The sequence below is a fragment of the Heterodontus francisci genome, chromosome 1 (assembly GCF_036365525.1).
Source record: "Heterodontus francisci isolate sHetFra1 chromosome 1, sHetFra1.hap1, whole genome shotgun sequence".
NCBI classification, from domain to species: Eukaryota; Metazoa; Chordata; class Chondrichthyes; order Heterodontiformes; family Heterodontidae; genus Heterodontus; species Heterodontus francisci.
This window is the reverse complement of record NC_090371.1, coordinates 173,416,480-173,438,380: the sequence shown is the minus strand read 5'-3', so window position 1 is coordinate 173,438,380 and position 21,901 is coordinate 173,416,480. Positions and strand designations below refer to the sequence as shown.

The 21,901-nt window shown below is 44.1% G+C and overlaps 1 protein-coding gene across 6 annotated transcripts in view; it reads right to left on the bottom strand.

The window, feature by feature from the left end:
- mapk10 (mitogen-activated protein kinase 10) overlaps positions 1–21,901 on the bottom strand; it is a 260,364-nt gene that overhangs the window by 139,115 nt on the left and 99,348 nt on the right. For 3 of the 6 annotated variants that reach the window (XM_068015005.1, XM_068014958.1, XM_068014895.1), the window contains exon 2: positions 14,452–14,621. In XM_068015005.1, the coding sequence (XP_067871106.1) occupies positions 14,452–14,621 (170 nt within the window). Of the gene's footprint in view, positions 1–14,451; positions 14,622–21,901 lie in introns of those variants that run through there. The other 3 variants (XM_068014977.1, XM_068014988.1, XM_068014997.1) reach the window with 1 other exon arrangement.

Sequence of the window (21,901 nt, the reverse complement as noted above, 5' to 3'; positions counted from 1 at the left end):
ACTTTTTCTAAACTGAAGATTAATGACTGGGAGAGTTATATTGAAATAGGGACATTATGTTTTTAAAGAAAGAGGGAGGTTATATATTGTTATATCATCTGTAAAGTGCTAGGGACTAATTATCGAGGAACTAATTGCTATGTGTAAGTGTTCCGGGAAGGGCCACATTCACAGCTGCACTGGAGAGTCATGTGACATGTAACAGGCCAACAGCCTGGGGCAGTCCTATACCAGGGAGCATGGAAGCTGAATGGAATAAACAAAGACTCTAGCCTTTCCAAGGCTTAAGTGTGATTATTTCTAACATATGGGAATCAGAAAACAACCAAGAGACATAATACTCCCATTTTTATCTGCAACCCTCCTCGGTACCTGCCAGCTCAATTGCCACCCACCGGAAGAGAGATGGGAACCACAGAAACCATAGAAAAGTTATGGCACAAAAAGAGGCCATTCAGCCCATCGTGTCTGCACCAGCTGAAAAACTAGCCCACCAATCTAATCTCACCTCCTAGCACCTGCTCCGTAGCCTTGCAGGTTACAGCATCTCAGGTGCCTGTCCAGGTACCTTTTAAATGAGTTGAGGGTTTCTACCTCCACCACCAATCTGGGCAGTGAATTCCAGACACCCACCATCCTCTGGGTGCAAACATTGTTCCTCATGTCCCCTCTAATCCTTCTACCAATCACCTTAAATCTGTGCCCCTTGGTAATTGACCTCTCAGCTAGGGGAAACAGGTCCTTCCTGTCTACTCTATCTAGGCCTCTCATAATTTTGTACACCTTAATTAAGCCACCCCTTCGCCTTCTCTGTTCTAAGGAAAACGACTATAGCCTATCCAATCTTTCCTCATAGCTGCAACTTTCAAGCCCTAGCAATATTCTTGTAAATCTCCTCTGTACTCTCTCCAGAGCAATTATGTCCTTCCTGTAATGTGGTGATCAGAACTGCACGCAGTACTCCAGCTGTGGCCGAACCAGCACTTTATACAGTTCCAGCATTACATTCCTGCTTTTGTATTCTATACATCAGACAATAAATGAAAGCATTCCAGATGCCTTCTTCATCACTTTATCTACATGTCCTGCCACCTTCAGGGACCTGTCGACATGCACTCCAAGGTCTCTCACTTCCTCTACCCCTCTCAATATTCTCCTGTTTATTGTGTATTCCCTCGCTTTGTTTGCCCTCCCCAGATGCATTACCTCACACTTCTCCAGATTGAATTCCATTTGCCACTTTTCCACCCTCTCAACCGAACCATTGATATCATTCTGGAGTCGACAGCTATCCTCTTCACTATCAACTACATGGCCAATTTTTGTGTCATCTGCAAATTTCCCAATTATGCCTCCCACATTTAAGTCCAAATCATTAATATATACCACAAACAGCAAGGGACCAACACTGAGCCCTGTGGAACACCACTGGAAACCACTTTCCATTCACAAAAACGTCTGTCAACCATTCCCCTTTGTTTCCTGTCACTGAGCCAATTTTGGATCCAACTGGCCACATTCCCCTGAATCCCATGGGCTTTTAATTTTCTGACCAGTCTGCCATGTGGGACCTTGTCAAATGCCTCACTAAAATCTATGTTGACAACGTCCACTGCACTACCCTCATCATTCCTCCTTGTTACTTCCTCAAAAAATTCACTCAAGGGAAGGTCGTGTCTTACACACTTAACAAATCCATGCTGACTATCCCTGATTAATCCATGCCTTTCTAAGTGACAGTTTATCCTATCTCTCAGAATTGATTCTAATAATTTGCCCACCACCGAGGTCAGACTGACTGGCCTATAATTATTTGGTCTATCCCTTGCACCCTTTTAAACAACGTTCACAGACCACCAATCCTCTGGTACCTCACAGCAATCTAGTGAGGAATTGAAAACGATTCTCAGAGCATCTACTATTTCCTTCCTGGCTTCCTTTCACCACCTGGGATGCAATCCATCCAGCCCTGGTGATTTATCCACTTTCAAGGATGACAGACCCTCTAGTACTTCCTATCTCATTATGCTTATCATATCTAATACTTCACACTGCTCCTCTTTAACTACAATGTCTGGATCATCCCTCAGCTTTGTGAAGGCAGAGACCAAAGTACTCATTAAGAACCCTGCCCATATCTTCTGCATCCGTGCATAAGTTACCTTGTACATTTCTGATAATGTCTACCCTTTCCTAGGTTATCCTCTTGCTCTTAATGTACTGATAAAACATCTGTGGGTTTTCCTTGATATTAGCTGCCAATATTTTTTCATGTCCTCTCTTTGCTTTCCTAATTTCCTTTTTCACTTCACCCCTGTACTTTCTATACTCATATAGGTTTTCTGAAGTATAAAGCTTTTCTGACTGTCATACGCTTTCTTTTTCTGCTTTATCTTACCCTGTATGCTTCTAGATAACCAGGGGGCTCTAGATTTGGCAGTACCACCCTTTTCTTTGTGGGGACATGCCTACACTGTGCCCGTAGAATCTCGCTTTTGAATGCCTACCACTGATTTGCCACTGATTTTCCTTCAAGTAGCTGCATCCAGTCCACTTTTGCCAGGTCACCTCTCAGCTTCATAAAATTTGCCTTCCCCCAATTTCGAACTTTTACTCCTGTTCTATCTTTCCCCTCTTCCATAATAATGCTAAATCTAACTGTATTATGGTCACTATCTCCAAAACGGTAACCTACTGCTACTTCATCTACTTGCCCAGCTTCATTACCGAAGACTAAATTTAGAATTGCAACCCCTCGCGTTGGGCTTGTTGTGTGCTGACTAAAAAGTTCTCTTGAATGCAGTTCAAGAATTTTGTGCCCTCTGTGCCCTTCACACTGTTTGTATTTCAGTTGATATTAGGGTAGTTGAAATCCCCAACTATTAAAACCCTATCGTTTTTGCACTCAGAAATTTGCCTACATATTTCATCTTCTATCTCCCTCTCACTATTTGGGGGTCTATAGTACACTCCTAGTAGTGTGGCTGTCCCTTTTTTATTTCTGAGCTCAACCCATATGGCCTCATTTGATGATTAATTTAGCATATCATCCCTCCTCACAGCAGTAATTAACCAATAATGCTATAACCCCTACTTTTTCCCTCTCTCTATCCTGCCTGAAAACTATATATCCAGGGATGTTGAGCTGCCATTTTTACCGCTCTTTATGTCATGGAGTCATGTGACGTGTAACAGGACACCAGCCTGGGGCAGTCATGGGGCAATCATGGAGATTGTGACAGAGAAAGAAATTGAGGAAACAGAGATATTGAGGAGAAATAAAGAGAAATTTAAGGAGCAGAGAGACAAACGGAGCAGACATTGAATGAGAAGAGGGGATTTCAACCATACACCTGAATAATGTGGCAAGTTGGTGGTCTGTCTAAAGCTACCCGTCCGAAGTTTTCAGTGGGAGGTCCAAATCAATTGTAGTTTCAGGCCTCATTAGAATACAGTCACTCAATGTGCACTAGCGGGCAGCTTGGCAAACTGGGGCATGCCAAACCCAGCAAGGTGAGCACTAAAAGTCGAGGGCGGGTGCAGGGCTGGCTACTCCAAGCTAGCAGTTGGCTGTGGAGCCCGTTGGATTGCAGGATGATACACTCCTTCTTCTTCAGCATACCAGATTCTCATTTTATACCAAGTCTCCTTTAGGATGCAGAAATGCCTAACATTAGGAGTTGCCACCCCTTGGCTCATCCCTTCTGACATGGATGTCCAGGTCAGTGGAAGTTGGAGGTTCCGCCTCTCACCAGGCCCAACAGGAACTCCTGGAAACAGAGTGCAACCAAGTCCCTGCTGTATACCAGGGGATACTGGCAGCCTGCCAGTCTCCCAGCAGTGTTATTGTAGAATTATACGATCGTACAGCAGTAAAAGAGGCTATTAAGCCCATCGTGTGTGTCAGCTGTTTGAAAGAGCTATCCTACTCACTTGCTCTTTTCCCATTGCACTACAAATACTTTTCTTTCAGATATATCTACACTTCCCTTTAAAGTTACTATTGGATCTGCTTCCACCACCTTTCCGGATCTTAATAACTCATCTTGTTAAAAACAAACATTCTCCTCATCTCTGTAGTATAATCTGCATAAGTTGTTGCTGGGTAGATTATGTATATCGACCTGAAGCATCATCACATAATGATGTCACGAGTCTATACCTCATGCTGCTCAGTGTTCATGTAGATACTTTAGTAACAAGACCCCTGTAAATAAAGTCCTGTTATTTTGACCCAGAGTCTACTTTCCTCATTTGATACTAACAGCACACTAACAAGATAGTACATGGCAGGAGTGGTAAAAATGAAATTTCCAGCCTAAGAAAACAGAAGCGATTGAAGACTTCGAAGGAACATGGAAATATCGACACCATTACCAGAAAACTTTGAACAAACGGCGGGGCCCATCCTATCCGAAGAGTGGCCAAGATGGATTTAAAGATTCGACAGGTACCGTTGCACGTCAGGTTTAACAGCATGACTGGACAAAGAATAGGTCAGCGTTTTGCTTTATGCCTTGGGAGACATTGGAGACGATGTTCTGACTACCCTGGGGATCAATGAAAAAGAACCCCATACAGTGAGGTGATTAAAGTATTAAAAGGATACTTTCAGATCAGGAAAAATGTAATTGTAGAGCGAGCTAAGTTTAACAGGCATATCCAGAAAGTCATTGAAAGTATTGATTTGTTTACTAATGATATATATAAAGTATTTTTTTATTTGTTTGTGGGATGTGGGTGTCGGTGGCTAGGACAGCATTTATTGCCCATACCTAAATGCCCTTGAGAAGATGGTGGTGAGCTGCCTTCTTGAACCGCTGCAGTCCTTGGTGTGTAGCCACAACAACAGTGCTGTTAGGAAGGGAGTTCCAGGATTTTGATCAGCGACAGTGAAGGAACGGTGATATAGTTCTGTCAGGATGGTGTGTGACTTGGAGGGGAACTTGCAGGTGATGGTGCTCCCATGCATCTGCTGCCCTTGCCCTTCTAGGTGGGAGAGGTTGCAGGTTTGGAAGGTGCTGTTGAAGGAGCCTTGGTGAGTTGCCGCGGTGCATCTTCTATATGGTACACACTGCTACCACTGTGCGTCGGTGGTGAAGGGAGTGCTTGTTTAGGATGGCAGATAGGATATCAATCAAGCGGACTGCTTTGTCCTGGATGGTGTTGAGCTTCTTGAATGTTGTTGGAGCTGCACCCATCCAGGCAAGTGGAGAGTATTCCATCACACTCCTGACTTGTGCCTTGTTGATGGTGGTCAGGCTTTGGGGCGTCAGGAGGTGAGTTACTCACCATAGAATACCCAGCCTCTGCCCTGCTCTTATAGCCACAGCATTTATGTGGCTGGTCCAGTTCAGTTTCTGGTCAATGGTAACCCCCAGGATGTTGATAGTGGGGGATTCAGTGATGGAAATGCCATTGAATGTTAAGGGGAGATGGTTAGATTCTCTCTTGTTTGAGATGGTCATTGCCTGGCACTTGTGTGGCATGAATGTTACTTGCCACTTATTTGTCCAAGCCTGGATGTTGTCGAGGTCTTGCTGCATATGGACATGGGCTACTTCAGTATCTGAGGAGTCGCGAATGGTGTTGTACATTGTGCAATCATTAGCATACATCCCCACTTCTGACCTTATGATGGATGGAAGGTCATTGATGAAGCAGCTGAAGATGGTTGGGCCTAGCACACAACTCTGAAGAACTCCTGCAGTGATGTCCTGGGACTGTGCTGATTGACCTCCAACAACCGCAACTATCTTTCTTTGCGTTAGGTATGACTTCAACCAGCAGAGAGTTTTCCCCTGATTCCCATTGACTCCAGTTTTGCTAGGGCTCCTTGATGCCATACTCAGTCAAATGCTGCCTTGATGTCAAGGGCAATCACTCTCACCTCACCTCTTGAGTTCAGCTCTTTTGTCCATGTTTGGACCAAGGTTGTGGGATCGAAATTCCTCCCCCCACAACTGGACTTTAAAACGGGACTTTGGGGAGTATGGGGAAGGAACCCCAACCCCCATGGACGCTAGTACTGTGAATAAGAGCCAAACCTCAACACAAAGCACACAGAGGCAGGCTGCATTCCGATGAGTCGATTTTCAAACATCACAACAGAACTGATACTGTTAAAGGACTGGAATTTGGGACATCTTCATAACAGTGACACAGGATAACTGCCATCATGTTAAATGATTGGGGAGGCCATTGTTACAACTAACTGGCCCCAGAGCACAGCATTTACTCCTGTCAAGACAAGAGAGAAACCTCTTTCATGGATATTAGCTTTGGAGCCTGGATTACCTCACCTTGGTGGAGTTTATTGTTCTCAGTCATGGAAATCACATCAGCACTAAATGGGTCTGTCTGGACCAGGCAGGTAACAGAGGAAAGAGATTAAAAGGTGCTAAGTGCTGACTATCCAGCAGGATGGCTTCAGGAGATGTGTCCATGCTATTTCGATGAGGATCATCATAAAAAGGTCAAGATCGAAGGGTTTGGCACTGCAATTATGTGAAGGAGGACGGGGACTGGTCATCTCAGGTCCAAGCCTACTATCAACATTGGTAATGACTAGCCGTGAGGGTGATTGTAAGTTTTTCAGTCAAATCTTGAAGGGGTTTGTACTGTGGGGGCTGCAGTCGAGAAGGAGGTTCAGGAATGGTCAACCTGGCTCGTGGACCTAAAATTCTCACCGGAAGGACCAACCGCATGGAGAGTTATCAGCCAAATCAAGGAGTATTTGGGGCCGAGAGCTATAAAATAATTTTAAGTGTAGCAACCAAATCCTGGGAGGGTTTGGGTTTTGAAATGAGTGAATTTGGGGCAGAAATGTGGGGTTTTGCCTGTGGATTTTTTAAAAAGGTTTATTTTATAAGTCATGGGGACTTATGTGTTTGGGTAAGCGCTGAGGTTAAATCGCGGAGGGATTTATATTGGACTAACCAATCAAGGTGTCATGTGGTGTCCTTTAAATTAGTTTAGAGGTCTTTGGAACAGGGTGTTAGGAGGGTTTTTGTGTTTTTTTAAATAAACAAATTTGTGGTTCAGCCTAACCCTATGTCGTGTGCAATTTTGTTCTTGTAATTCCCAAAGTCCAAGAACTGTACTAAGATGGTACGGGAACGGAACCTCTTACAAGGCTGTGATGAGGTCAGGAGCTGAGTGGCTCTGGTGGAACCCAAACTGAGCGTTAGTGAGCTGGCTTTGCTGAACAAGTGCCGCTTGATAACACTATTGACAATCCCTTCCATCACTTTGCTGATGATTGAGAATATACTGAGGAGGCAGTAATTGGCCGGGCTGGATTTGTCCTGCTTTTTGTATACCGGACATATCTGGGCAATTTTTCACATTGCTGGGTAAATGCCAGTATTGTAGCTGTACTGGGACAACTTGGCTAGGGGCGCAGCTAGATCTGGAGCACGAGTCTCCAGCACTATTGCCGGAATGGTTGTCAGGGTCCATAGCCTTTGCAGTATCCAGTGCCTTCAGCTGTTTCTTGATATCACGTGGAGTGAATCGGATTGGCTGAAGACTGGCATCTGTGATGCTGGGGGCCTCAGGAGGAGGCCAAGATGGATCATCCACTCGGCACTTCTGGCTGAAGGTAGATGCAAATGCTACAACCTTGTCTTTTGCACTTATGTGCTGGGCTCCCCCATCGTTGAGGATGGGGATATTTGTGGAGCCTCCTCCTCCTGTCATTTGTTTAATTGTCTACCATCATTGACAACAGGATGTGGCAGCACTGTAGAGCTTAGATCTGATCCATTGGTTGTGGGATTGCTTAGCCCTGTCTATTGCATGCTGCTTCCACTGTTTGGCATGCAAATAGTCCTGTGCTGTAGCTTCACCAGGCTGACACCTCATTTTTAGGTATGCCTGGTGCTGCTCCTGGCATGCGCTCCTGCACTCTTCATTGAACCAAGGTTGATCCCCCGGCTTGATGGTAATGGTAGAGTGGGGAATATGCCGGGCCATGAGGTTACAGATTGTGGTTGAATACAATTCTGCTGCTGCTGATGGCCCACAGCATCTCATGGATGCCCAGTTTTGAGTTGCTCGATCTATTTGAAATCTATCCCATTTAACACAGTGGTAGTGCCACACAACAAAAGTAGCAGAGGGTTGTGACTACGGGAGTCTGAGAGAGGAACTAATTCAGGACAGAAGGGTAGTCAGAATTATAGATGAAGCACTGTCAGACCAGTTTCAGTTGAAAGAAGATTTGACTTTGAAAAAAAACAATTTATTGATCAGGCAGGCAGAAATGCAGAAGAGTAATCGATTACTAGTTTGGGGGATTGGGGGAGTCCAGCCTCTCAAATTCTAGAATCAGTCGGGTCCGTTGAGAAAACAGAGAGTAATGGCGCCAGAAAGCTCAAGAGTCAGGAAAGACACCTCCAGGCAGTAACATCAAACTGCAGTAAGTATGGCTGGGAGCGGCACTGACAGGAATATTGCCCAGCTTGGGAAACTGTAGTAAACAATCAGTCAAATAGTAAACAACATAAACCACCTCCACCCCCAGGAAGCCATGGCCGTCCTAGGGGGATTTGAGGAGAAATGAGACGTTCCCATCAGAAAGGTGGGCATGGTGAGTGGTTTCAGGAGAAGGAACACTACCTAAAAGGCCCTTTCCTTTGAGGGCAACACAAAGTGAAGAAATGGGGGCAAAAGGAAGTGGCTCAAGAGGACCTCTGTCAGGGATGGTTATAGTTTACCTCCATCTTGCAAATAAAGAATTGATGAAATATCAAGAGAATCAGCGACCAGACAGAGCTGATGAACCGGTGACACAACCAACAACAGATCACCCAGACGACAGTGAAGACAGAAAACCTGAGTCATTCAGTAGCTCCACTCACACACAGGAAAGTGAGGAAGAAGAACTGAAAGACTCAATACCTCAAACAAATGAAAGAAGAAAACCCTATGGCAGAGTCGTGAGAACCCCACAGTGTTACAGACCTGATGAATGAAGTCAGAGACTTGGGGGGAGATGTAGTATAATGTACACAAGCTGTTGCTGGGTGGATTATGAAAATAGATCTTAAGCATCATCACAGGATATTATGTCACAAGTCTGTACTTCGTGCTGTTCAGTGTTCATGTAGATATCCTAGTAAGAAGACGTCTGTAAATAAACTCCTGTTACTTTGACCCAGAGTCTACTTTCCTCACTCATTACTAATAGCACCCTGACAAGATAGTACCATCTCCCCTCTGGTTCCTTTACCAGTTACCTTAGATCTGTGTCCTCTGGTTACAGACCCTCCTGCTAGTGGAGACAGTTTCTCCTCATTTATACTGTCAAAAACCTTCATAATTTTGAGCACCTCTATTAAATCACCCTTTAACTATCTCTGTTCCAATGAGAACAATCTCAGCTTCTCCGGTCTCTCCACATAACTAAAGCCTTTCATAGCTCGTACCAATCTAGTAAATCTCCTCTACACCCTCTTCATGCTATGACAGCCTTTCTCATGTTTGGTTCCCAGAATTGGACACAATGCTCCAGCTGAGGTCTAATCAGTGATTTATAAATATTTAGCATAACTGTGGCGATGAACTGACAGAAACTCTGGAATTATGGCCCTACAAAATGCTATCACCATCAGCACACCTTTCTGAACATTACAGTTACATTAAATTACCATTAATCCCTAGAATGTCAGCAGGTTCAGGGAAAATCCTGTATCTTGGACTGATATACTGCAACATTGAAATATACTAATAGCACAATAACAAAGATACCCAAACAGGAATAACTTTATAACTAGATTATTAAGCTACTAAATGAAACACTTCAAACACAATTTTGCATAAAATTATAGACACTGAAACACCTTACCTATCAGCTCCTTTCCCACCTGTTCGCTTATCTTTCCTAATCCCTTTTAATTTTCTTTTTGCATCTCTTCTACCTATATTGAAATGCTTAACCTGACTTTATTCTTTTTAAAAGTGATACAGCACTGAAACAGGCCCTTCGGGCCACCGAGTCTGTGCCGACCATCAACCACCCATTTATACTTAGCCTACATTAATCCCATATTCCTACCACATCCCCACTACCACCTACCTACACTAGGGGCAATTTATAATGGCCAATTTACCTATCAACCTGCAAGTTTTTGGCTGTGGGAGGAAACCGGAGCATCCAGCGAAAACCCACATGGTCACAGGGAGAACTTGCAAACTCTGCACAGGCAGTACCCAGAATCGAACCCAGGTCACTGGAGCCGTGAGGCTGCGGTGCTAACCACTGCGCCACTGTGCCGCCCTGCATCCCTTGGGTGTTTTGTAAGTGGGATTCATTTTTAAAACATTGTCATTGGCTGGAAAGATATTTTTAAAGGTCAGTTTTCAAGCCAAAGAAAAATCTAGATTCTGAAGATTGGCATATTCATGTCATTAACTGACTTACTCCAACTGCTACTATGCTCTGATTGTTTAATTCAGATTACGTAATGTCAAGCTCAACTGCAGCTGTGAAGAACCTCCAGGGATTCAGTTACTTATTATGGAGGAGTGGGACTAATAGAATCAGACTTCTTCCTCCCAGAACACCTTTGGAAGTCTAGTTCTGTAAAGTCTTCCATGAAGCCAGTGATAGAATCTCAGAATCGCTGAGCTCTACACAGAATCACACAGCAGTCTCTGGTGCCTGAGACAGATTCACATAGCAGTCTGCAGAGCCTTGGCGGAGACCCATGCAGCAGTGTGATGATTTCCTGTTGGACCCCAGCATAGACGTGGCACTACATGCCTGGTCCCAGCACAAGACTCACATAACAATAACAACTGGCATTTTTTATTGGTCTTTAGTATAAAGTAATGTCCCAAAATGCTTCTCATAGGAAGCAGACAGACTGAGCAGTAAAGCATTTAGAGAGTTGGCTGAAGGGACAGTCAAGAAGATAGATTTTGAGGAGATTTTTAAAGGTGGGGAGGGAAATGGTGAGTTGAAGAGACGTAGGAAGGTTTAGCTTAAGACAGCTGAAAGCCTTGTCATGAAGTGAGGAACAGCATGGACTATAAATGGAGCCCCAGCAAAGACACACGAGGCATTGGAAGGATAACTCCACAGAGACAGTGTCCAGATTCCCCAACTCATAATTAGTGTTCTCTTGCTACTGAATAATATAAATATTTTTCAGCCTTTCTATGTACTGCAAAAATACGTTTAAAAAAGTATAGAAATATTTATCTTTTGTCATGTTTCAGGAAACTTCAGCAAAGAGAATGTGACTTTTATTTAGATATTGGCTCAAAAGGTCCTGAAATGCAAATGCAACCATTCTGAAACATCATGTACTAGACTTTCCCTAATAGGTTTTTCATAAACATTGCAAATTTAGAATCTGTTAGAATCATAGAATCACAGAAAGTTTAAGGCACAGAAAGAGGCCACTTGGCCCATCATGTCTGCAGATTACACCACTTGAGGTGCATATCCAGATAACTTTTGAATGAGTTGAGGGTCTCTGCCTCAACTACCCTTTCAGGCAGTGAGTTCCAGACCCCCACCACCCTCTGGGTAAAAATGTTTTTCCTCATCTCCCCTCTAGTTTTTCGACCAATCACTTTAAATCTATGCCCCCTTGTCACTGACCTCTTTGCTAAGGTGAAGAGACCCTTCACCTCCACTCAATCCAGGCCCTCAAAATTTTGTACATTTCAATCAGATCTCCCCTCAGCCTTCTCTGTTCCAAAGAGAACAACCCCAGCCTATCCAATCTTTCCTCATAGCTGCATTTTTCCAGTCCTGGCAACATCCTCATAAATTTCCTCTGTACTCCCTCTAGTGCAGTAAAATTGGCCTTGCCCCAATTGAGAACTCTAACTCAAGTTCTTTCTATGTCCTTTTCCATAATTAAGTTAAAACTGACTGAATTATGATCACTACCACCAAAATGCTCTCCCACTGCCACCCCTTCCACCTACCCATCTTCATTTCCTAAAACTAAGTCTAAAACTGTGCCCTCTCTTGTTGGACTTGCTACATACTGGGCAAAAGAGTTCTCCTGAATGCACCTACTCCCCCAATTCCTTTCACACTAAAACTATCCCAGTTAATATTGGGGTAATTAAAATACCCTACTATTACTGCCCTATTGTTCTTGCGCTTCTCAGAGATTTTCCCGCATATCTGCTCTTCTATCTCCCTCTGACTGTTTGGGGGTCTATAGTACACTCCCAGGAGTGTGATTTCCCCTTTTTTGTTCCTTAGCTCAATCCATATGGCCTCATTTGATGAACCTTCCAAAATATCATCCCTCCTCACAGCTGTCATAGGTTCTTTGACCAAAACTGTCACTCCCCCTCCTTTCTTATCCCCCTCCCTATTGTGTCTGAAACCTGTAACCAGGAAAGTTGAGCTGCTATTCCTGTCCCTCCTTAAGCCACGTTTCTGTAATAGCTATGATATCACACTGCCACATATCTATCTGTGTCCTCAACTCATCTGCTTTGTTTGCTATACTCTTTGCAATGAAATAGATACCCTTGAGCACCGCCAAACTCTTCTTTTTATTTTCTAACCCTCGTTTCCTCTGTCTTCCAGACTCGTCCATTAATTTTCCGTCTTCCATTTTCATTTCTGATTTTGTCCCAACTCAGCCTACCCTCAGGTCCCCATCCCCCTGCCAAACTAGTTTAAACCCTCTCCAACAGTATTAGCAAAACATCCCGCAAGGAACTCAGTCCTGGCTCTGTTCAGGTGCAACCGATCCGGCCTGTACAGGTCCCATCTCCCCCAGAGCCAGTCCTAATGTTCCAGGACTCTAAAGCCCTCCCTCCTGCACCATCTTTCCAGCCATGCATTCATCTGTCTTATCCTTCTATTTCTATACTCACTTGCACGTGACACTGGGAGTAATCCGGAGATTACTACTTTTGAGGTCCTGCTTGCTAATAACTTCCCTAGCTCCCTAAATTCTGACTGCAAGACCACATCTCAGTTTGTAGCTATATCGTTGGTTCCGATGTGGACCATGATTGCTGGCTGTTCACCCTCTCCCTTCAGGATGCTCTGCAGCCACTCAGTGACATCCTTGATCCTGACACCAGGGAGGCAACATGCCATCCTGGATGCACATCTGCAGCCACAGTTTGATAGTTTATATTTACTGAATTGAAAACTGAGGTGTACTAGTGTATTTTTCTTTGTGTACAATATAAAGAATAATATTCCTCAAATTGTTTGATTATAAGGATTATAAGGTTGGAATCTGGAACACACTGCCTGAAGGGGTGGTAGAGGCAGGAACCCTCACAACATTTATGAAGTATTTTAGATGAGCACTTGAAACGCCATAGCATGCAAGGCCAAGCGCTGGAAAATGGGATTAGAATAGATAGGTGCTTGATGGCCGGCACAGACACGATGGGCCGAAGGGCCTGTTTCTGTGCTGTATAACTATGAGTCTATGACTCTAATCAGCTATTTTTGCTCAAAAAATGGCATCAGCCCAACCTGTCAAAAAATAGTCTGCAATTATATATTCATGTTCACAACCTCAGGACATCCCAAAGCAATTCACAACCAATGAAACATTTTTGAAGTGTAGTCACTGTTGTACTATAGGGAAACGCTATAGTCAATTTTTGCACAGCAAGCTCCCACAAACAGCAATGAGATGAATGACCACACAATCTGCTTTTTTTGGTGATACTGGTTGAGGGATAAATAATGACCAGAATACCGGGGAGAGCGCCACTGCTTTTTGTTGAATACTGGGATCACTTACATCCATTTGAGAGGGCAGATGGGCCTCAGTTTAACACCTCATGCTGGAGTGAGGGTCGAGCCTACAACTTTCTGACTTAGAGAAAAGAATGCTGCTATTGTGCCAAGGTTGCTGCCTGACATGGTATACAAATATCATAACAATTATATATATGTACCACGTCAACTTTGGTCCACTGGCCTCTTTGGTGCCACTGGAATTAGTTTAATTATTTGCTATGAAAATACACTAGCAGGCTAGTCACTCAGGCACTTGTAACTCTACTGAGAAATGCATAGTTTCCCATTAATTATATGAATACTATGAATACCTGGTGACTATGGGGGTGATTTAACAAATTAGTACTCCTGGTGCACAGCTACAAACTGTACATGTCAGGAATTCTATCCTCATGACTCTCCCTCTATATTGGTTGGGAAAACAATAGGTTAAAACCTGACAGATTTGATCCAAATGGTTGCTAGAAGCACAGAAAAAGTCGAGAAAAGTGTACAGGGAGGTCACTAGCTTCCCTTCATTTAATGCTCGCTCCAGCAGCCCTGATGCAACAAATGATTTTCTGTTACCAGGGGAATAGTTCCACTCAACAAAGCTGGCTGGGAAAGAGTTCCAATATGCAGATCTTTGCTGTTGATGTTCTGTGCAGACTTCTTAGCTGGATTCAGAAGGTTGACTTGCCTGCTTAAAACAGTGTACTCACCATACAATTCCCTGAGCCCCAGAGCCAATGGGCTTTAGATTCTGGTAGCGTTTGAGAACTGTGAAGGTAGAGTCGCCTACTTCTACGCTGTAGAACTGGTTGTCCACTTTGCTTTTACTCATGTTGTAGTGTTTAGCAATATATGAAACATCCACTTGTTTGCCAAATCCCTGAAATTAAATAGGAGTTATTAAGTTATTGTGTTGCTGAGATTAGAATAGCACAATGCTATTAGTATTACAATTAGCAAAGTAATCCTGAAAGAGCTTATTATCCATTCCTTATCACAGAATTAGAATTGGGGAAAACTTGTTCCTTTATCAAATGATTGACAATACAGAACAATTGAACAAATTAATCTCTCAGCATGCATTCTCAAAGTCAGATACACATTTTTACCATAACACTTCTACATTGCCCAAAAATATATAACAGGCCCAGCTCTTGCCAATTAACAGTCAGTGAATAATGCACTTACAAGATCACAACATATATTATGAAAGACATTAACAGGGCTAATGGCAACGAAAAAGTTGCATTTAATTTTGGGAGGTTATGTAAGTGGATGTGACGTCAGTTAATTTGTTTTACTATGAGGCAAAAAATGGATTTGTGTTTTCAAAAGCTCCTTTACAAGTGAAATGCCTTATCTAAGTATTTGCATTTCCATAGTGCTTCTCACAGAGAAAATAAAATGTATCTGTATTCCTATCAATATCACCTTTTTGTTCATAAGAATTCACTTTAAATGAGGTTATCATTTATTATAACAAAAGAACACAAAAACATATTAAATAGGAACAGGAGTAGACCATATGGCCCATCGAGTCTACTCCACCATTCAATACGATCATGGCTGATCTTAGGATTCAACTCCACTTTCCTGCCCGCTCGCCATACCCCTTAATTCCCTGAGAGACCAAAAATCTGTCTATCCCAGCCTTAAATATATTCAATAATAGAGCATCCACAAACCTCTGGGGTAGAGAATTCCAAAGATTCACAACCCTTTCAGTGAAATAATTTCTCTTCATTTCAGTCCTAAATGATCAGCCCCTTATCCTGACACTGTGTCCTCGTGTTTTAGATTCCCCAACCAGCGTAAATAATCTCTCAGTGTCTACCCTATCCAGCCCCTTTAGAACCTTATATGTTTCAATTAGGTCACCTCTCAATCTTCTAAACTCCAGAGAATACAGGCCCAATTTACTTAGTCCCTCATCCCAGGGAACAATCTAGTGAACCTTCACTGCACTGCCTCCAATGCAAGTATATCCTTTCTTAAATGTGGAGTCCAAAACTGCCCACAGTATTCCTGATGTAGTCTCACCAAAACCCTGTACAATTGGAGCAAGACATCCTTATTCCTGTACTCCAATCCCCTTGCAATAAAGGCCAAATGGCATTTGCCTTCGTAATTGCTTGCTGTACCTGCATGTTAACTTTCTGCATTCCTTGCACAAGCACACCCAATTCTCTTTGAACATCGACACTTACAAGTTTCACACCTTTTAAAAAATACTCTGCTTTTCTATTCTTATGACCAAGGTGCATAACTTTACAATGCCCTACATTATACTCCATCTGCTGTCTTGTTGCCCACTTACTTAACCTGTCTATATCTCTTTGCAATCTCTTTGTGTCCTCCCCACAGCTTACCTTTCTACCAACCTTTGTATCATCAGCAAACTTAAATACATTACTCTCTGACTCCTCATCTAAGTCATTAATGTAGATTAATAGCTGAGGCCCCAGCACTGATCCTTACGGCACTCCACTATTTATTGCCTGCCAACTTGAAAGTGCCCTATTTATGCCCACTCGTTGCTTCCTGTCTGTTAACCAATCATCTATCCATGCTAATATATTACCCCCAACTTCATGAGCCCTTATCTTGCCAATTAACATTTTGTGTGTCACCTTATTGAATGCCTTTTTGAAATCCAGGTATACTACATTTATTGGTTCCCCTTTATCTACCCTACTAGTTGCATCCTCAAAAAACTCTTAATAAATTTGTCAAACAGGATCTCCCTTAGGAAAACCATGTTGACTTGTTCTAATCACACTGTGCTTTTCTAAGTACATTGTTAAGACTTCCTTAATAATAGATTCCAGCATTTTTCCAATGACTAATGTTAGACTAACTGTCATTCCCTGTTTTCTCTCTCCCTCCTTTCTTGAAAAGCGGTGTAACATTTGCCAACTTCCAATCTGATGGGATCGTTTCCGAATCTAAAGTATTTTGGAAAATCATAGCTAGCGCATCCACTATATCTGCAGCTATCTCTTTTAAAACCCTAGGATGTAGGCCATCAGGTCCTGGAGATTTGTCAGCTTTTAGTCCCTTAAGTTTCCCCAATACTTTTTCTCTATTGATAAGAATTTCCTTAATTTCCTCACTTTTTATAGCCCCTAGGTTACTGCCTATTTCTGGTATGGAACTTGTGTCTTCTACTGTGAAGGCAGACACAATATATTTTTTCTTTGCATCTGCCATTTCCTCATTCCTCTGTTTTTATGTTATTGCCAAGTTTGCTCTCATTCTATTTTTTCCTTTTTTTAACCAATTTTTTTGGTGGCCCTTTGCTGATTTCTAAAATACCCAATCCTGAGCCCAATCCTCAGACTTACTAATCTTTTCTGCAACATTGTAAGCCTTTCTTTTAATCTAATACTATCCTTAACTTCCTGAGCGAGCCACGAATGGGTCTTTGTGGCTGAGTTTTTTCTTTTTCAAAGGAATGTATTTTTGTTGAACATTTTTAATTGTTTTTTTAAAGGTTTCCCACTGTTCATTTACCAGCATACCTTTTAGTCTATTTACCCAATTTACCTTAGCCAGTTCTCCCCTCATGCCTACGTAATTGGTTTTAAGTAAGTTTAAAATTCTTGTTTGTGATTGGAGCATGTCACTTTCAAACTTAACATGGAATTCAATGGTATTATGGTCACTGTTTCTCAGTGAATCTTTTATTATGATGTTGCTTACTAACCCTGCTTCATTACATAATACTAGATCTAAGACAGTTTTATCGCTAGTTGGCTCCACAACATATTAGTCCAAGAAATCATCCCGAAAACATTCTACAACCTCATCTTCTAGACCACTCCTGCCAGTTTCATTGTCCCAGTCTATGTGAAGATTAAAGTCCCCCACAATTATTATATTGCCTTTGTTACAAGCTCCATTAAGCTCTTGTTTAATGCTCTGTTCAATGGTATAATTACTGTTAGGGGGCCTATAAACTACTCCCACCAGTGTTTTCTGATTCTTGCTATTTCTTATTTCCACCCATACTAATTCTACTTCTTGATCTTCTGAGGCCAGAACCTTTCTCACTAATGCTCTTATGTCATCCTTTGCAACCAGTGCTACCCCTCCTCCTTTGTCATTCTGTCTGTCTTTCCAAAATATTGTGCACCCTGGAATATTTATTTCCCAACCTTTATCACCATGTAACTATGTCTCTGTGATGGCGTTTAGATCTAAATCATGTACCTCTATTTGTGCCATTAGTTCATCTATCTTATTGCAGACACTTTGCGCATTCACATATAGAACCTTTAATTTCATTTTTTTGCTTCTCTTTCCTTCAATGACCTTATTTGCTGATGTACAATTTCTGTTAAACTCTCTGTCTCTTCCTGTCTCATTCTGCTAGTCTTTACCTACAATGTTATGCTGTCCCGATGCCTTGGCCTTTCTCTTTGGATTTCTAAATCTCACCTGTCCCGAATGCTCCTCCACTCTGTTAGTTCACAACCTCTAGTCTTATCTGCTGGCTCACTCTTGAGTTTGTATGCACTGTCCCTTCCTGTCACACCCTGATTATCATTATCCTTATTGCTGTCTTGCTGTCTTGCCTTCTCTCTCTTTAAGTTATCACATCTTCCCTCACTTGATCCCTCGCCCCCACTATTTAGTTTAAAGCCCTCTCTACTGCCCTAATTATATGACTCACCAGAACACTGGTCCCAGCACAGCTCAGGTGTAGCCTGTCCTAACGGTACAGCTCCCACTTTCCCCAGTACTGGTGCCAATGCCCCCATGAATCGAAACCCATTTCTCCCACACCAAGCTTTGAGCCACACATTCACCTCTCTAATCTTATTTACCCTATGCCAATTTGCTCATGGCTCAGGTAATAATCCAAAGATTATTACCTTTGAGGTTCTGCTTTTTAATTTAGTCCCAAGCTGCTCATACTCCCTATGCAGAACCCCTGTCCTAGTCCTATCTATGTCATTGGTACCCACATGGACAATGACAACTGGATCCTCCCCTTCCCAATGCAAGTTCCTCTCCAGCCCTAAGCAGATGTCCCAAACCCTGGTACCAGGCAGGCAACACAGCCTTCTGGACTCTCGCTCTTGGCTACAGAGAACGGTGTCTATCCCCCTGACGTATCACCACTGCATGCCTATTTACTCCCCCCGCTTGAATGGCTTCCTGTACCACAGTGCCATGGTTAATTTGCTCATCCACCCTGCAGCCTCGCTCTCATTCATATAAGCTGAAAGAACCTCAAATCTGTTGGACAATTGCAAGGCTGAGTCTGCTCCACTTCTGCTTTCTCAATCCCTTTACCTGCCTCACTTGCAGTCACCTCCTCCTGTCCCTGACCATTAACCAAATCAGAAGACCCTATCCTAAGGGGTGTGACTGCCTTCTGGAACAAAGTGTCCAGGTAACATTCCCCCTTCCTGACGCATCGCAGTGTCTGTAGCTTAGCCTCCAGCTCACTGACCCTGAGCTGAAGCTTTTCGAACTGCAGACACTTACTGCAGACATGGTTGCAGTGAATCACACTGGCATCCAGCAGCTCCCACATACTGCAGCTGCAGCACATCACCTGCCCTGCCATCCTGATTGTGTTTTAAATAATGGGAAATATTCAGCAGCCAATCTGTTAAGCTTTACTAGCATTAGTAAATAAAACCTCACAATTCATAAACTTACCCGAGTTTTGAAAGATAAATGATAAAGAAAACTCACCAACCAATCATCTACCTGTTTTCCTGTGATGACACACTTTGATTTTTTTTTCTCCTCAGGACGCTGTCGATCTGATCAGGTGGCCTAGACTGGACTGGACTGGCTAGCTTTTTTACACTGCTCGCTGGTCTCACTCTCTCTCTGTCTCTCTGACGCCGCTCTTTGAAACTGCTCGCTGGTCTCTCTCTCTCTGTCTCTCTGCCGCCACTCTTTTACACTGCTCGCTGGTCTTACTCTCTCTCTCTCTGTCTCTCTCTCTCTGTCTCTCTGCCGCCGCTCTTTTACACTGCTCGCTGGTCTCACTCTCACTCTCTCTCTCTGTCTCTCTCTGCCGCCGCTCTTTTCCACTGCTCGCTGGTCTCTCTCTCTCTCTCTCTGTCTCTCTGCTGCCGCTCTTTTACACTGCCCGCTGGTCTCACTCTCTCTCTCTCTGCCGCCACTCTTTTACACTGCTCGCTGGTCTCACTCTCTCTCTCTCACTCTCTCTGTCTCTCTGCCGCCACTCTTTTACACTGCTCGCTGGTCTCACTCTCTCTCTGTCTCTCTGCCGCCGCTCTTTTACACTTCTCGCTGGTCTCACTCTCTCTCTCTCTGTCTCTCTCTCTCTCTGCCGCCGCTCTTTTACACTGCTCGCTGGTCTCACTCTCTCTCTCTGCTGCCACTCTTTCACACTGCTCGCTGGTCTCACTCTCTCTCTCTGTCTCTCTGCTGCCACTCCTTTACACTGCTCGCTGGTCTCACTCTCTCTCTCTGTCTCTCTGCTGACGCTCTTTCACACTGCTCGCTGGTCTCACTCTCTCTCTCTGTCTCTCTCTGTCTCTGCCGGCGCTCTTTTACACTGCTCGCTGATCTCTCTCTCTCTGCCGCCACTCTTTTACACTGCTCGCTGGTCTCTCTCTCTCTCTGTCTCTCTGCCGCCGCACTTTTACACTGCTCACTGGTCTCACTCTCTCTCTCTCTCTCTCTGCTGCCGCTCTTTTACACTGCCCGCTGGTCTCACTCTCTCTCTCTCTGCCGCCACTCTTTTACACTGCTCGCTGGTCTCACTCTCTCTCTCTCTGCCGCCACTCTTTTACACTGCTCGCTGGTCTCACTCTCTCTCTCTCACTCTCTCTCTCTCCCTCTCTGTCTCTCTGCCGCCACTCTTTTACACTGCTCGCTGGTCTCACTCTCTCTCTCTCTCTCTGTCTCTCTCTCTCTCTGCCGCCGCTCTTTTACACTGCTCGCTGGTCTCACTCTCTCTCTCTGCTGCCACTCTTTCACACTGCTCGCTGGTCTCACTCTCTCTCTCTGTCTCTCTGCTGCCGCTCTTTTACACTGCTCACTGGTCTCACTCTCTCTCTCTGTCTCTCTGCTGCCACTCTTTTACACTGCTCGCTGGTCTCACTCTCTCTCTCTGTCTCTCTGCTGACGCTCTTTCACACTGCTCGCTGGTCTCACTCTCTCTCTCTGTCTCTCTCTGTCTCTGCCAGCGCTCTTTTACACTGCTCGCTGGTCTCTCTCTCTCTCTGTCTCTCTGCCGCCGCACTTTTACACTGCTCACTGGTCTCACTCTCTCTCTCTCTCTCTCTCTCTCTCTGCTGCCGCTCTTTTACACTTCTCGCTGGTCTCACTCTCTCTCTCTCTGTCTCTCTGCCGCCGCACTTTTACACTGCTCGCTGATCTCACTCTCACTCTCTCTCTCTCTCTCTGTCTCTCTCTCTCTCTGCCGCCGCTCTTTTACACTGCTCGCTGGTCTCTCTCTCTCTCTCTCTGTCTCTGTCTCTGTCTCTCTGCCGCCGCTCTTTTATGCTGCTCACTGGTCTCTCTCTCTCTCTCTCTCTCTGTCTCTCTCTCTCTCTGCCGCCGTACTTTTACACTGCTCGCTGGTCTCTCTCTCTCTCTCTCTGCCGCCGCACTTTTACACTGCTCACTGGTCTCACTCTCTCTCTCTCTCTCTGTCTCTCTGCCGCCATTCTTTTACACTGCTCACTGGTCTCTCTCTCTCACTCTCTCTCTCTGTCTCTCTGCCGCCACTCTTTTGCACTGCTCACTGGTCTCACTCTCTCTCTCTCTCTCTGCCGCCGCTCTTTTACACTGCTCACTGGTTTCACTCTCTCTCTCTCTGTCTCTCTCTGCCGCCACTCTTTTACACTGCTCACTGTTCTCTCTCTCTCACTCTCTCTCTCTGTCTCTCTCTGCCGCCACTCTTTTACACTGCTCACTGGTTTCACACTCTCTCTCTCTCTGTCTCTCTGCCGCCGCTCTTTTACACTGCTCACTGGTCTCACTCTCACTCTCTCTCTCTCTCTGTCTCTCTGCCGGCTCTCTTTTTGCACTGCTCCTCTGTCTCTCTGTCTCTCTGTCTCTCTGTCTCTCTGCCGGCTCTCTTTTTTGCACTGCTCCTCTGTCTCTCTGTCTCTCTGTCTCTCTGCCGGCTCTCTTTTTGCACTGCTCCTCTGTCTCTCTCTC